The sequence below is a fragment of the Podarcis bocagei genome, assembly GCF_964188305.1.
Source record: "Podarcis bocagei genome assembly, chromosome: 9".
In the NCBI taxonomy this organism is placed as follows: domain Eukaryota; kingdom Metazoa; phylum Chordata; class Lepidosauria; order Squamata; family Lacertidae; genus Podarcis; species Podarcis bocagei.
The window spans coordinates 48,731,037-48,746,493 of NC_138134.1; the positions used below are offsets into that span (position 1 = coordinate 48,731,037).

Here is a 15,457-nt window from a genome sequence, read left to right on the forward strand (position 1 = left end):
CACAGAGCAGTCTACTTACATTTGGCGTTTAATGTATTCTTTTAGTAGTGTTTCATCAACAGAATACACCTGCATTCCTGTTCCATCATCATAGTAATACATCATACTAGTGTTAAGATCTGGCTGAAATGGCTGGTCAGTTCTCTCATTATATTGTTCCCGATAGCCATATGAATAGTCATGGTTCACTTCAGGAAGGAGGAAAATTGAATTATTACAAATTATGAGTCTAAGTATGTGAAAATATAAACCTCAACCTAATCAATGTTTAGAATTATTTGAGAGTCAACATTTTATTTTATTTATTTCATAAAATTTACATCTCACCTGATTGTAGAAAAAACTTCAAAGCAGTTTACAATATATATACAGGAGTCATGGGGTAGAAATATACTTTTACTTTCAGAAAACACATGGCAAAGTTTCTCACTAACATTATAATCATGGAATAAGAGGACTCTCTCTCTCTCAGGAAGCAATAATTGCTTAATGACAGGATAACAGGGAATAGAAGGACAATTTTCACAATGGAAGGACATAAATGGCAATTAACTAATTCCTATCGGAACAGACACTATTCGAACTGTCAATATAATTTTTTCATAATAATTTCTATTTTCATACTTCGAGGGTTTCCTCTTCCACGTCCTCTTCCTCTTCCTCTGCCCCTTCCTCTTCCTCTGTAAAACCCTCGAATACTGCCACCTTCACTTCTCACACTAGAGACTTCATCATGATCATCTCGTTTCTCTCTATCCCGTCGCCAGCCTTTTAGAAATAGGAGAAGAAATGTAGATTCCTAAAGTTACAGAAGTGAGGTTTTAACAAGAAATAGTTGTCAATTAAATACAAACACAAATAAATAAAATTTAGATGACATACTAGTTCTTGTCTCATTGCGTCTGTTGTTGTGTGGCACAAGCTTGCCTGTTTCTGGCTGAGATCTTGAACTGTTCCGAGATCCTGGTCTATCTTGGCCTTCTGGCTTCATATCATCTAAATGAAGTGGCACCCATTTGTGCTTGTTACCTTCAAGTGTAAAATATAGAACTAGAATGCTGTTAAGAATACCCATTAACCCTATAAAATATATTACATTTATTAAGTATTAGTTCCCACATTTTGAATAAATATGCACATATGAATTCATTCTAAGAATAACAGCAAATGTCACAGAGTAACTTTCTGAAAGTTACTTCATGAAAATACGTTCTGAACATACAAGAAATAGCTTCTCATCCTATGCACTGTCCAAACTCAAATTTCAAACACTTGCAAGTAATTAGATGAGGGGGAGCTGTGGAGGAAGGCATGCTAGCTCTGCCTCCTTTCATTTTTGGCACCTTCCATAAGATGAAAGGTAGGGAGCTGTTATATCTGTGGGGACTCCTTGATGTATGCAAACCCCAGAAAATCAGACTACTGCAGGAATAGTAAGATATCACTGGTGGGCCTCAGTAAGATCTTAAAAGGACACTCTTCTAAAGCAGTTCTTCAGAAATTTAATCCCACTGTGCCCTTTACCACATTCATAAGTTCTGTGGGGATATCACTGAAAATACTATTCAGTTTAATGTGCTTTGGAGACAGTGAACAGTTTAATGTCATAGTAGTAATATTAATATTATAACTGCTCACTCTTTTGCACCTTTCTACCTTCCAACTCTTTTGAAACCTAACCTATGCTAATCCCAGATGAAGAATATCTGATTTCATACTTCTAGCCTATGTGAGTTTTTCCTGTAATATAAGCAGGATATTAGATTGGTTGCCACCTCATTAAGTGACTTGTGGGGAAACAAGACACTGTCAGAGGATTAAGGAATTCCCTCCCATGACAAAACTGATGTGATGCACTCAAAGTGCTGAAGCAGCTCCTTGTTTCTGAATATGATTTTTGTGTTCTGCCTTATATTAAAATTTTATCTAAGGATTCATCTGCATGCATTTGGAGTATGAGGTTACTGATCTTCACACAGAAGAAGCTAATAAAAATTCTTTATATATAAATTAATGCCCAAATTTAAAATTTTAGGAAAATGAAGATTTGCTAAATTCTAAAATATTAATACAGCAAAATTTGTGCAAGCACAATAGAACAAGCACTATTGAAACAGTTGTAAATTAGAGTTGTGACCTTTAAAAAACTGTCAATAAAATTAACAAGAATGTCAGAAATCAAGAGCACAAACACACATTACAGCTCCATTTTTTAAATTTGGTCATAATACCTCAGGTTCTAGAGAACATTATTAATATGCTAGCCCAGACCAACCTTTTTTCTTTTGATTGTTAATCTGAGCCTCATCTTCACTAACGTTTTCGCTAGGAATATCTGGATTTATTTCCAGGTTTTCTTTGATTCTGCTATTATTCTTCCTTTCATTCTTCTCTTCTTTCTCCTTTTTGATTGGAGTTTTTTTATTCTGATTGCTTATATTTTTACACTGTAACACAACAGGGAGGGGAATTAGAGCTGAATCCTAACCCCATTCAAATATTTGCAGCCATCCCATCCCTGCTGCCAAATTTGAGCTACATGATAAAAAAGCAAATCACTCTTCCCTACTGTCCTTTTATCAACTGTTCAGCTGACATATGCAAAGGAACAGAATCACAGCAGAAACTGCCAGCAGAAACTCCCAGCCTCAACTTATATGTGTTGGCTATACTATCTGTACAGACCCTATTCACACGTGTTCAGAGCCAGCTATATGTATGAAGGCTCTGTACATGTTTCCAAGGAACCTGTGAGGGGGGGCTTGTTACCTCAATTCCTCTATTGCCTTCCCCAATCGCATCAGTGACCACAAGAACATATGGACAGACCCAAGAAGGTGGGTTTTTTTGCTAAGTGTTGTCAATATTGTCATATATTATTAACTTGATTAAGTCTACCTCAGTTCATTGTTAAATTTGTTTATTGCTACAAAAAAGTAATAAAAACTGCCTTTTCATAACTGAATAGTCATACCTTGGTTCTTGAACGTAATCCGTTCCAAACGTCCGTTCAACTCCCAAAACCGTTCAAAAACCAAGGTACGGCTTCCAATTGGCTGCAGGAGCTTCCTGCACTCAAGCAGAGTCAGGTGTTCGGCTTCCAAAAAAGTTTGAAAACCGGAACACTTACTTCCAGGGTTTCGGCGTTTGGGAGCCAAAATGTACCAAGGCATTTGAGAACCAAGGTACGTCTGTATTCCAGTAGAGTTAGATTTCCAGCTAATGTAACAACAGTTAAATCCATTATAATCACTATGGCTCCCTTTCTCTTCCCCACATGCTTCTACTAGCAGGCTCATCTGCAATCCTTCCTTTTCTCTGTTTCCTTCTCTTTCTTTCTTTGGAGGCAACTTGCAGAAACAAGCAATTGCTGCTTCCTCAAAACCACTTTTGGTATCTACCCCAGCTGAGCAATTGTAGCTTTCTCTGCAAAACACTTTCATGTAGGTGAGTTACAAAGAGACAGATCATTTGTTACTACGAGCCACTCAGACAGAACTCTCTGAGTGGAGCAGCTTTCTTGCAGCAGTGATGGTGGTCCATGTTCTTTCTCCTTCAAACAGGGTTTCACATAACACTAATCCAAGTTGTGTGGTTTGTTTAAACCATGTGGCTGTTTAAACCTAAGTGCTCCCATTTCATTCCTTCATTTGTTCAGATGAAGCAACAAACCACAAGCCTTGCATTAGTGTAACATTCAAACCAGTGCTTATGGTTTGTTTCTCACAAATAAACCATGATTGGGACTCTAGTTATAGCTTTGAAGAACATAGGTTGCAATGGGTTTTGCTGCCACAGACAGAAGATTGGGACTGATCCTTTTCAGGTTAAGTACCATATCATTCCAAATTCAATCAGATTTCTAAATCATACTTCAGAAAAATCAGCTACAAGAGTCCTGTGGCATAGGGTAGAGAACCATGAGCTATTTACAGAATGCTTTAGGAGAGGGAATGGGGGCTGGCTGCCCAAAAATATTTTTCTGCAAATTGTCTAGCTGCCCTTGCTGATCTCCCAAACAGATACCTAGGTCATCTGTATGCAAAACAATTGTCATTTATTAACAGATCAGCCTTGTACAACTCAATTATGCTTTAAGAATGAACTGAACATAACATGCATCAATTAGTTCTATCATACCTCATTGATACTGTGTTTTGCAAAGGTCACAATATGAAATTATTTTTATGTGGTATAGAAAAGAAAAGCCATCTAGAAATACATAAATGTTGTCATTGCAATTTAAACTTGTTAAGGAAATAAATGTGCCTTCATTGTAAACTAGTCTTACAAGCAGTTAGACTAACAGTTAACCAGCTTGCTCACCTCCATCTCTTGTACCTTATAGCTGCTAGCTCCTCTGCTACCACATTGAACCTAAGCTTGTCTAGCATTCTGAAGCTGGGAAAGTTACAATACTGTTATGAAAAGAGCATTATGATGATAGTGCAGAGACAGGAGAAAATTGGCTGGTAGACAGAATTGTGAGAAGAGAAGAGTGCAATATTGTTTGTTATTTCTATGAGGCAAGAGATACCTGCCACATGGAAGTGGCAAACTTCATTGTTGTTGTTACAAAGAAACATTAGAAGTGTACTTACTTCAGAGTTGGCAATTTCACTTGGTGTTGGCCAGTTTGATGCATCACTGAAGTCATTTGCCTGCAATGGTAATGAACACATCTTACTGTCCAGAAACATTTGTTCAATAGCAAGCAAGAATCCCCATCTGACACTGGATTTATGCTACAGTTTTACAGAAATGAGATCACAAAACAAAAATTCTTGATTCTTACGTATCCTGACTCGCAAAATAGCACAGTGAAAAACCAAACTCAGCAACGTAGTCAGCAATTCTGAATCCATACACCTTTTTTTAAAAAAATGTGCTCAGTCATTTTTATGAAGGCAGTCTTTTCAAATTTGATATTAATGTTATGAAGTAATTTGCATAATAATTAACAGTCAATGGTTGTGAATTACTTGAAGCTAAAATCAGCAAGTAAACATAGCTTTTCTGTTTATCCTCTATTTCCAATATAACTCTTAGTAAGGTAAACTTTTCCATCACTTTGGAAAATTACATACAACACTCAGACTAGCTGTTTTACTTCTCAAGATGCTCCTACAGTAACTTATCCCTTGTTCAGTTTGAAGGACAGACCATATTGTAAGATAAAGGCTATCCTGAAAAAGGTATCAATAAAACTTTAATAAACTTTTTTTGTTGTGCTTTAAAAAAACTTTCAACAGTTTAATTTCTGGGTACTCCCACTTTCTAAAAAGCATATACAGTAGTACCTCGCAAGACGAATGCCTCGCAAGACGAAAAACTCGCAAGACGAAAGAGTTTTTCGTTTTTTGAGTTGCTTCGCAAGGCGAATTTCCCTATGGGCTTGCTTCGCAAGACGAAAACGTCTTGCAAGTTTGTTTCCTTTTTCTTAAAACCGTTTCCTATGGGAAACCGTGCTTCGCAAGACGAAAAATTCGCAAAATGAAAAAACTCGCAGAACGAATTGATTTTGTCTTGCAAGGCACCACTGTACAAATAGATTTTAAAAGCAACATTTGTATATGAGAAAAGAATTTCATGTAAGTCCACCAGCACTATCTTTCTTCCTGAACTTGAATAAGATGGTAACTTAAAAGCTTTGCTTCAACAGTTCAGTAATAAGGGTGAAGCCTATGGTTCAGGTTTTATAGTCTTTTCCATATTAAAAAACCTATTCATATGAAGTATGTGGTGTCAAAGAAGTCCTTATGATAATTTAAATAAATATGCAAATACAGGCTTATCAGTATATTACAATAAATGGATTTAATAATTAATTATGAAAGTATTAATTACTAATTAATATAATAATTTAAACCTAAATTAATAGACTATAAAACTGATTTGGACTCCTAAAACATACCTTACTCGATTTCTTTACTTTCGATTTTCCTGCCTTTATGACTTTAGCAGAACTCTGCAATTCTAAAATGAATAAAAGAAAGATGTGATTCAAGTAATCTAGAAAGAGTAACAAAACCAAGTTTATCACATATTTTAAATAGTATGATTAATTTCTGCTCTCAAATTATTTAAGTACAAGTTGAAACAAAGAAATTCCACAAAGTACAAATGATTTTTTTAAATTAACTGGATAACTATCGAACTTGAAAAAATATTTTTTTCAGCTTGTCAAATTAGCTTAAGTGTTAATTCTAATTTGAATGCTGCTATTAGCCTTGTAAATGCTAGGATTACGCACATCAAATTACTCACATAAATTAGAATTTTATGGCTGCAATCCTATCCATACTTACCAGAAACCGTACATCCCATTGATATCCTATCAATGGGACTTCTGGATAGGAGCCTATATAAAACTTGATGACTGAAACTCACATGTAGACTATATTACAAAAATTAAGATGCATTGTGATTTCAATTTATGATAGCTTAAAAAGAGATTTTGTTAGAAAAAGAATAGATTAAAAATGTATTTTTATACTCCAGTTAGTGCTTTATGAGCTGAAACTGGCACAGTTCATATTTGTAGATTTCAGAACAAATATCCAATCTATGTCAGACGAATTCTTACTTTACCATTATGCTTATAGATATATGTAACAGCTACTTAAATATTTCAGTCTATGCCCCCACAGCTGTCACATGTGGAATACAAAATTCTGGAAAAATAAATACTCATAACTTTGTATTAGCATACAGGGCAAATATTACTGCCTAATACATGATTAATGCTTCAAGTCTTCTCCATATCATATTCTGAACAGACATATGAGTGAAGATTCTAGAGCCAAAGTGAAAATATAGGAACAAAACAGTCTAGTTTCAAGAAGTCAATGAAACATTAAGAATGTAAATACAAAATCCAATTAAAACAAAAATCTATCTAGTGCTTAGCAGGCTAGCTAAATAATTAAAATTAATCTAATTTCAATTAATTGCTTGCATCTTTCTGGTGGTTATGAGGAAAAAATTATAACTGCTAGTCCTATCAAAAAGCATCAAGTATAGATGGAGGGGATGCTTTCTCTATACAGTATATGTTTAACAACCTAGGGAGGAGTGCAAATGTACACGAGCCCAAAAAGATTGTGATCCCCTGCTGTACACTGTAGGAATTTAAGATGGAAGAGATATACTGTACACAGTACTACTTTGCAATATATTCCTTTTTAATATGTAACACATTTTGAATGTGAGCTAGTAACTTATCCAAAAGAGAAATAATATGATCAAAACAACAACTGTGTGGTAGAGATTATGCTCATTGTATCGCAGAATAATAGTACTGTACTATTGGAGTATCCAATGCGACAACCATGTGCACCATGGTTGCCTCAGGCAACCCCCAATCTGGAGACCAATGGGGAGTGTCATAAACACCACTCTAAGCATTTTGGAGAAAGGGTCGAGTTGCATAATATATTACTAACCACCACCACATTTAGAGCAAGAACTAGTCAGGCATATCATATCTGACAGCATCTTTTTTGAACACGGCTGCTTTAATATTCTATTCTCGCACTACAAGGTAGTGCCTGAGCAACTATCCATCTGTCTAGGCAAGCACGTAAAGCTGAATGCGCACAAGTTAAATGTGTGTAAATTGCAGTCTTACTGTGTAGAATCAGTTTGCATAGCATCACTTAATGAACTTATTACATGAAAGTTGAAGATATGCAAAACAAATTATCTATTTAACAAAATCCTAATTAATGCTAATTAACCTTTTACTTTCCCTATTTTTTAAATGTAAAATACAAAAGCTAGTTATTTAAGGCTGAACTCTATTTTTATTTGTAAGGTATTTAAACTAGGATATTCAACACATTTATTAGGGAGCAAGTACTTAAGAACTCAACTAAAGTAATTCTTTTATCCAAGTTTTAAATTGTACTGTTATATCACTTTAATCTAGCTAAGTCCCAGAGCACTAATATAATACCTTCTATTATCTCAAAAAGTGTTACAACTACTGCTGCTGAAATTGAATACCATTTCATGATAATTCCTGCTACATGGTGGCATACTGTGATTTGTGATCCACAGATTATATACAGTACAGCACATGATAAAGTTTCTTGCAAGACCATCAAGCATGAACTACAAAGCAAAGCATGACTAATTACTACAGTGGTCATCCTCTAAAGACCTGTTAGCGCAAATATATGTTTAAAACCCTTGAATTTGCTTCCACCAGCATACTATCACAGGAACCCTAAACTATGAATAGCACCCTCAAGAAAAAATGAAGTAAACTCTATACAGAACTCATGCTTTTCAGTTTTATTGTAGGTAATGCCAAGTGTTGACAAATATGCACAGTGACCAAAGAAAGAGTAAAGGCTATTTCATATGTTAACTTGTTAAGTTTTGGTTTGGTAGTACTGTAAACTTATTTAATAGCACCACCCATACGTATAAGTTCACAAATATGTAGAACTGCAGTATACAGTGGTACCTCGGGTTAAGTACCGGTACTTAATTCGTTTCGGAGGTCTGTTCTTAACCTGAAACGGTTCTTAACCTGAAGCACCACTTTAGCTAATGGGGCCTCCTGCTGCCGTTCGCCGCCGGAGCACGATTTCTGTTCTCATCCTGAAGCAAAGTTCTTAACCTGAAGTACTATTTCTGGGTTAGTGGAGTCTGTAACCTGAAGTGTATGTAACCTGAAGCATATGTAACACGAGGTACCACTGTATATGTATACAACAGAGGTACATACACAACAATGATTTACATGCAAGCAGGAACAAACTATTCCCTGCACGCAAGTGGCATCCGCACAGGATTCTGAGAGGAAGCGGACCAAGCAACAGGCATAATGAAGGACAAAAACACAGAAAAGTTCTGCATGGGCAAAGTGGGACTACAACAGTTCCCCACCACCACCACCACCACCACCACGACGTCTATGAAGTTAAATCTCTTCTCAGTCCGTCCGTCCGTCCGTCCGTCCCCCCCCCCCCCGAAGTAGCCACTTTCGCTTCAAGGCATCCCTGCCGCTGCCAACTGAGCTCTGGCTTTCCCAACCGCTTCGCTCTCACCGTCCACCTCATAAAAGAACTCCAAGGCAAAAGAAGCCACACCTCTTCACGCTCATTTTCCTAATCTGACCATATATGCAACATGAGAGAGGGCAGGCAAGGCTGAAAAGAGCTCCCTGGCACCGGCTGGCTGGCTGGAGGCAAGCAAGCACACGCCTTTCTCCGAAGCCTGTGTCATTCGGGGTCGCCGCCGAAAGCGGGCGGGGGAGGGTGGAGGAAGAGAGAGAGGAAGAGAGAGGGGACGCTTTAAAGAAACTTGAGAAGGAGGCAGCAGCAGCACGCGGGGCTCTCGTCGTCCCCGCAGTAGGTCAAAACACAAGCTCCCTGTCCGCCCAGCCCTTTCCTTACCCGAGTCCTGCGGGGCGAGCTCGCTGCCGGCTGAGGCGCTGGAGGGGGATAAGCTGCCACCGGAGACGGGGGGAGGCTTCCAGCGGGTCCAGGGGTTATCCTTGGGCGGGGGGGCCTCGACGGCCTGAGGCTGCTGCTGCCCCGGTTGGCACTTGTCGCCGTTGCTACTATCCTCTTCCTCGTCGTCGTCGTCGCCGCCGCCCTCTGGTTGCTGCTGCTGCAGCCCCTCACCGGAGCCGCTTTCCCGGGGGGCTTCGGTCACTTGGCAGGAAGGAAACAGGAGCTGCTCCTGATGGTTCTCTTCGGGCAGCCGGGCCCCGCCGCCGCCGCCGCTGCTCTTCTCCGCGCCGCGAAGTGGTGCCTGCGGGGCGGCCGCGGACATACCGAGAGGGGTCCGCACCCGCTGTCCTGCCGCGCGCCCCTCTCCCTCCGCTCCCCGCGGGGCTGCCGTAGGGCGGGAGGGGGAAGAAGAAGAAAGAGAGCCTCTAAGCCGAGCTGCTCCGTGCGGGGGGCCTGGCCCGCCCCACGGGGGCTGCGGCTGGCGGGGAAGCAGCCCCCCCGCCCCAACAGCGGCCTCCGGGGGCGTCGCCGCTCATTCACCTCAGCGGGTGGTTCAACCGCCACCGCCCCGTGCCGTGGGGGGGAGGGAGGGGGTTGTAGAGAAGAGAGACGCGCGAGAGGGCCGCGCACGAGAACGCGTCGTCGCCGCCGAGGGGCCGCCCGGGGTTGAGGGGCGGGGGTGGGGGGGCAGGAGGAGGCGCCGGAGCCGAGGCACAGTTTTCGTGGGGCCTGCTTTGAGGTCCGGCAAGGAGCTCCGTCACAGCTGTCGCGCGTGTGTGCTTCCTCGCGCCGGGGGAGGCGGGGTGGGTGGGAAGAGGGGCGGGGACAGAGTCAGGGAAAGGAGTGAAGGGAGGGGGGTAAGAAGGAGGAGGCGGTGGCGGCGAACGGGCGAAGCGCTCTGCAAAACGAGGGCGGAGCCTCTCCGAACCCCTTCGGCGCGTTGTGACATCACAACGGCCAACAGCGCGGAGGGAGGCCGCGTGCGTCTCTTCTCCGGGCTCGCCTACCCCCCCCGCCCTTTTCGCTCCCCTCACCTCCGCCTCGGCTAGCCCCGCCTACGCCCCGCCCGGAACGAGGAAGCGAGAGGCGGCGGAGGTGGCCGCGAAGCGCGGCCATCCTCAACGGAGGACCTAGGAAGGGGAAGCGGCGGCGGCGTTCAGGGGGACGCCACCGTTTCTCCTTCGAATTGGGTGGGCCGAAGGAATTCCGCTTCTTGCGGAGCACGACAGACGCTGGTCTCTGAGGGAGAGGGAGTCAGTTCACAAGGGATCTGTGGGGCGCGAAGGAAGCTCACCTTCGGCCACACCAGCATTTCTTCGCCTCAGGAGAAGCGGGGAAGGGTTATTTTGGGGAGCTTTTTTATTTTTATTAAGAGACTTTGGGCAGGCTGCCTTGACACTGTAGACTTAAAAACAACTACCTGGACAAAATAATTAAGCGTTGTTGCATAGATTATAGCTTACTGCCAAAAGATTTACATCCCTGCCCCGCTCCCGGTGGCTGCATGCTGTAGGAGGAAGCACTAGCCTTTTGAAGTTTCCACCAGCACATGAGCGCACTCGGAAGACGGCTGTTCCCCGCCCTCTTTCAATTTTGGCTTAAATGTACAATGGGTTGAAGATCCAATAAGATTAAAATGTTCGTTGGCTAAAACATCTTTCGAAATAAAACTCAGTTGTGCTGCAGGCTCCCCTGATACTTAGCCCTGATACTTAGCTGGGGTCAAAATAAAAAAAATTCCTTCCAGTAGCACCTTAAAGACCAACTAAGTTCTTGGTATGAGCTTTTGTGTGCATGCACACTTCTTCAGATACACAGCATCTGAAAGGTGCTGTCATCTTCACTTGCAACAACTATCTATAGCTTCTGTGGCTGTTCTTTGTGACATGCACATTTAAGAAAGCACCAAAGCAGTAAACAGTGGTGGTGTCATAACAACCCATGCATTCCAAATGTAGAATAATAATAGAACCAAATATGGAGCTGGAAGCCAACTTCAACTTGTAATTCCATTTTATGTACAGTACATGTTGCAATAATCCAAGGTGCTTCCATTCTTCTAAGCTGAAAAACAGTAACTGTCCTTTTAAACAAAGGAGTGTTGTTACTTTCTGGAAAACATAAGGTTCAGCTGAGGTCTACTAGTCTAATAATGCTTATCAATTATGCCCTGCATTTACTTTAATTCATTCTGCAGCATTTATTTTTATTTAGAATGATAAAGCAAACAGCTAAGTAGCATATGAAGAAATGTACATAAAATGCAGCTAAAATCCCCCAAACTATTTAAAATACTAATGTAGTCACCTGATAGTACCACAGGAAATGTCAGGTTAGACAGATTTTAGTTACAACTGAAACAGCATAGGATAGAAAGCATTCCTTCCATATCAGACATGCACCTAGAGAAGCTGCTTTGCAATTCATCACTTTAAAAAATTGCCTGACAAGCAATCCATAGCTCTTAAAAGAATCCACAAGGTATTTTTAAAATGATATAAATACTAAATTTACATAGGTAAAGGTAAAGGCACCCCTGACCATTAGGTCCAGTCGTGACCGACTCTGGGGTTTCAGCGCTCATCTCGCTTTACTGGTCGTGAGCCAGCGTACAGCTTCCGGGTCACGTGGCCAGCATGACTAAGCCGCTTCTGGCGAACCAGAGTAGCGCACGGAAACGTCATTTACCTTCCCGCCGGAGCGGTACCTATTTATCTACTTGCACTTTGACGTGCTTTCGAACTGCTAGGTTAGCAGCAGCAGCAGGGACCGAGCAACGGGAGCTCTCCCCATCGCGGGGATTCGAACCGACTTTCTGATCGGCAAGCCCAAGAGGCTCAGTAGTTTAGACCACAGCTCCACCCGCGTCCCCTAAATTTACATAACTACAAATAATTTTAGAAGGCAACTAGAACATGCCACTTAAAATGCATGAAATTCATAAAATTGTGTATGTGAAATGGTTAGGAAAAAACTGCCTGTCTGTAAATCATGTGAACAGATAAAAACGTATGAGAAGAACCTAAACCACAAATGAAAGTGGTTATGAGGGCAACAGGAGGGCATCTTGCTCCATCTTGCATTACTGGGTAGAGACATTTAGGGGCATATAATGGGGGACAGCATGTCTCTCCCACAATGCAAATTTCTGTATTAATATTACTGCTACCTACACTTTAGCTATGGAGTCAATAGCATAAATGTCCAACATCTTTTACTGACCAATTGTATTGGATTAAGTAGTAGATAGGTAGCCGTGTTGGTCTGCCATAGTCAAAATAAAAAAATTCCTTCCAGTAGCACCTTAAAGACCAACTAAGTTAGTTCTTGGTATGAGCTTTCGTGTGCATGCACACTTCTTCAGATACGGTTGATGGACTTCCATTTCATGCGGCTCAATGTGGTGCCTTCCATGGTTCCAGTAGTAGATAGGTAGCCGTGTTGGTCTGCCATAGTCAAAATAAAAGGTATCTGAAGAAGTGTGCATGCACACGAAAGCTCATACCAAGAACTAACTTAGTTGGTCTTTAAGGTGCTACTGGAAGGAATTTTTTTATTTTGTATTGGATTAGTTTTAGGTTCTGATACCTAGGTATGCTAGATGCTTCTATTCATTCTACTACATACCCAATGCTGCTTGTCTACCTGTGGCTCATATTAAGAAACGTGCTAAGAGGAAGGCATGCTTGGCAAATCCACACTGTGATCAACTCCTGCCGGGAAACCCGTGTCCCCACTGTGGAAGGACGTGTGGTTCCAGAATTGGCCTCCAGAGTCACTTACAGACTCGTTAAAACTGTGTTTATGGAAGACAATTTTACTCAGCTACGAGTGATCGTCAAAGACGACGACTGTGGCTCATACTGTCCATTGAAGGATATTACATGCTACTTTGAGAGACAGTGTTTATCTGGGTAAATCAGTTCTTAAATATAAGATCCTTCTTAAATAAGCTTTCTGAGTACAGGACATAAAGATCTAGGACTCATTTTGGCTCAAGTTTCAGGAAATTGTGTTCTTTATATAGAATGATTTCCAATGTCATATTTTCCTAAACGATTCAAGATTGAACGGAGAACATCTTGACAAGGTCATTCATTAGATTCATCAAGGTTGCATAGCAAAGACAAAACGGGTGATGTTTCTGGTTGAGAACACCTTTATGCCGAAGCATACTCCAAATAGTGTATATTCCCTGGAAGTAGACAATAATTAGATACAGCAAATATGAAACTTCAAATAGTATCTTTTATGTATGAGCATTGTGTTTTGTTTTTTCACTATTGAGTAATTCAGGTTCTTGGGAGAGTTGTCTTGGAAGAAGTCAACTATTTTCATATAAAACATTGCCATTTAAGATTACATAGAGCCCATGGGTACGGCAATCCCAGTCGCAGAGCCTACTAAAACTTGGTTTGGCTACTAAATTCGGATACAGTACTTTCATTGGAGCCTAATGACAAAGCAACTGTCTACAAGAAGGCTCTTCACAATACAGACCAGCAGCATGAAAATGTTTTTGCAAGGTTTTATTGAAAAATATAAAATGCAGTTTAGAAAAGTACACAGAATTCTGAAACTTACTTTCATTTAACTATGATTTTCCTTTTTGATTAGAACACCATTAGTAAATTCTTTTAAATGAAATGTGTTAGGCAAGAGTATTAGAGACATTTGAATATAGTAAGGCCACAAAACTTTGTTATCAAAGACTTTGTTACCAATAATTTTGCCAGTCTTTGAAATACAGAATGCACTTTAAATGCAAGATTAATTAATTCTGTAAAATACTGTTGAAAGCATATGATTATGACACACTAATTCACATAAACAGTAGTCTTTGAATAGTGATATTTAGACAAATTTGACAATATTTATTTAGCAAAATTTATATACCACTTGGATTGTTGAAAAAGACCTCAAAGTGCTTTACAAGGAACCCACCATGTCCATTAACTTCAGTGTGTCTACACTGGGTAGCACTAGCAATGAATACCACCCCCTTAATCACTAAATTGGACACTCAAGCATGTTACTGCTCCTGCTACAGCAGATTTTGCAGTATAAAATTCTAGTAGATGCATAATATTGTGGCAGATTCCATATTCAAACGTCCAGCTATTTCAAGCCAATCCGTTTTTGCAAATTCTGGTGTTCCAGAAACCTGGAACCGGAACACTCCAAAAAGAGACATAGAGCCGATTCATGTGGGCCATAAATACTTAATTTTAAATATTGTGCCAGTTACATACCCTCCAACATTTCTCAGATGAAAATAGGGCTATCCTAGGGGAAAATGAGACATTTTGGGATCAAATCTGAAACCGGGATGGCTTCTGTAAATCCGGGGCTATCCCTGGAAAATAGGGACACTTGGAGGGTCTGCAGTGATAACTTATCATCAAAGGAGTGAGTTTTAATACTTTAGTTCTCCAGGAAATTACTTTGAACAAGACTTCAGCAGTATCTGGAATCCACTTAAAGCTGCTGCTTCAGCGTAAAGTGCTGTTCACTACGATTAGGAAGTTCGGTCAAGTTTTCTTTTTACTTAGGCTTTGGTACTTTTAATAAACTTCCTCTTCATCAGACTTTGCTCTTCAAAAATTATTCTAGTACGTACAGTCTTATGCAGGTGTACTAAACATGTCCAAATTCAATGGGACCTAATCCTAGATAAGTGGGCTGACTTCAACTTTAATTATTCAGCAGAATCCAGTTACACTTAGAGAGTTGTATCCAACTAAGTCACTACATGGGTTTAACAACTTCCACTCACACAACAGAACCCCAATCTCCTCTGAGCTTCCCCCAACCCTCTAGCAGATTTGGGAAGGAGGGAAAGAGATTGTGTTGTGTGAGCAGAAGTTATAACTTTATTGGATTCAGCCACAATAATATTTTATCAAATTCAATAGCACATACTAACTTCCATATAATATGAAAGAAAATACAATGGGTAAGATGAAGAGCTTCTGTGAGGCTAGCTCAAG

The 15,457-nt window shown here is 40.6% G+C and overlaps 1 protein-coding gene and 1 long non-coding RNA gene across 6 annotated transcripts in view; one reads left to right on the forward strand and one right to left on the reverse strand.

Annotated features, from left to right (window-relative positions):
* LARP1B (La ribonucleoprotein 1B) overlaps nucleotides 1–10,296 on the reverse strand; it is a 29,575-nt gene extending 19,279 nt beyond the window's left edge. Inside the window, exons 1-7 of one of the 5 annotated variants that reach the window (XM_081209272.1) lie at nucleotides 9,408–10,296; nucleotides 5,915–5,976; nucleotides 4,602–4,661; nucleotides 2,276–2,447; nucleotides 883–996; nucleotides 625–768; nucleotides 20–188 (exon numbers count right to left, since the gene is read on the reverse strand). In XM_081209272.1, the coding sequence (XP_081065398.1) occupies nucleotides 20–188; nucleotides 625–768; nucleotides 883–996; nucleotides 2,276–2,447; nucleotides 4,602–4,661; nucleotides 5,915–5,976; nucleotides 9,408–9,789 (1,103 nt within the window). In that variant the 5' untranslated portion in view covers nucleotides 9,790–10,296. Of the gene's footprint in view, nucleotides 1–19; nucleotides 189–624; nucleotides 769–882; nucleotides 1,051–2,275; nucleotides 2,448–4,601; nucleotides 4,662–5,914; nucleotides 5,977–9,407 lie in introns of all 5 variants that reach the window. The other 4 variants (XM_081209268.1, XM_081209270.1, XM_081209269.1 and 1 more) reach the window with 4 other exon arrangements.
* A 1,960-nt stretch (nucleotides 10,297–12,256) lies between these two features.
* On the forward strand, nucleotides 12,257–13,460 carry LOC308595298. The gene is made up of 2 exons (XR_014011980.1): nucleotides 12,257–12,706; nucleotides 13,040–13,460. It is a non-coding gene; the product is annotated as an uncharacterized lncRNA (long non-coding RNA).
* Nucleotides 13,461–15,457: the final 1,997 nt, after the last annotated feature.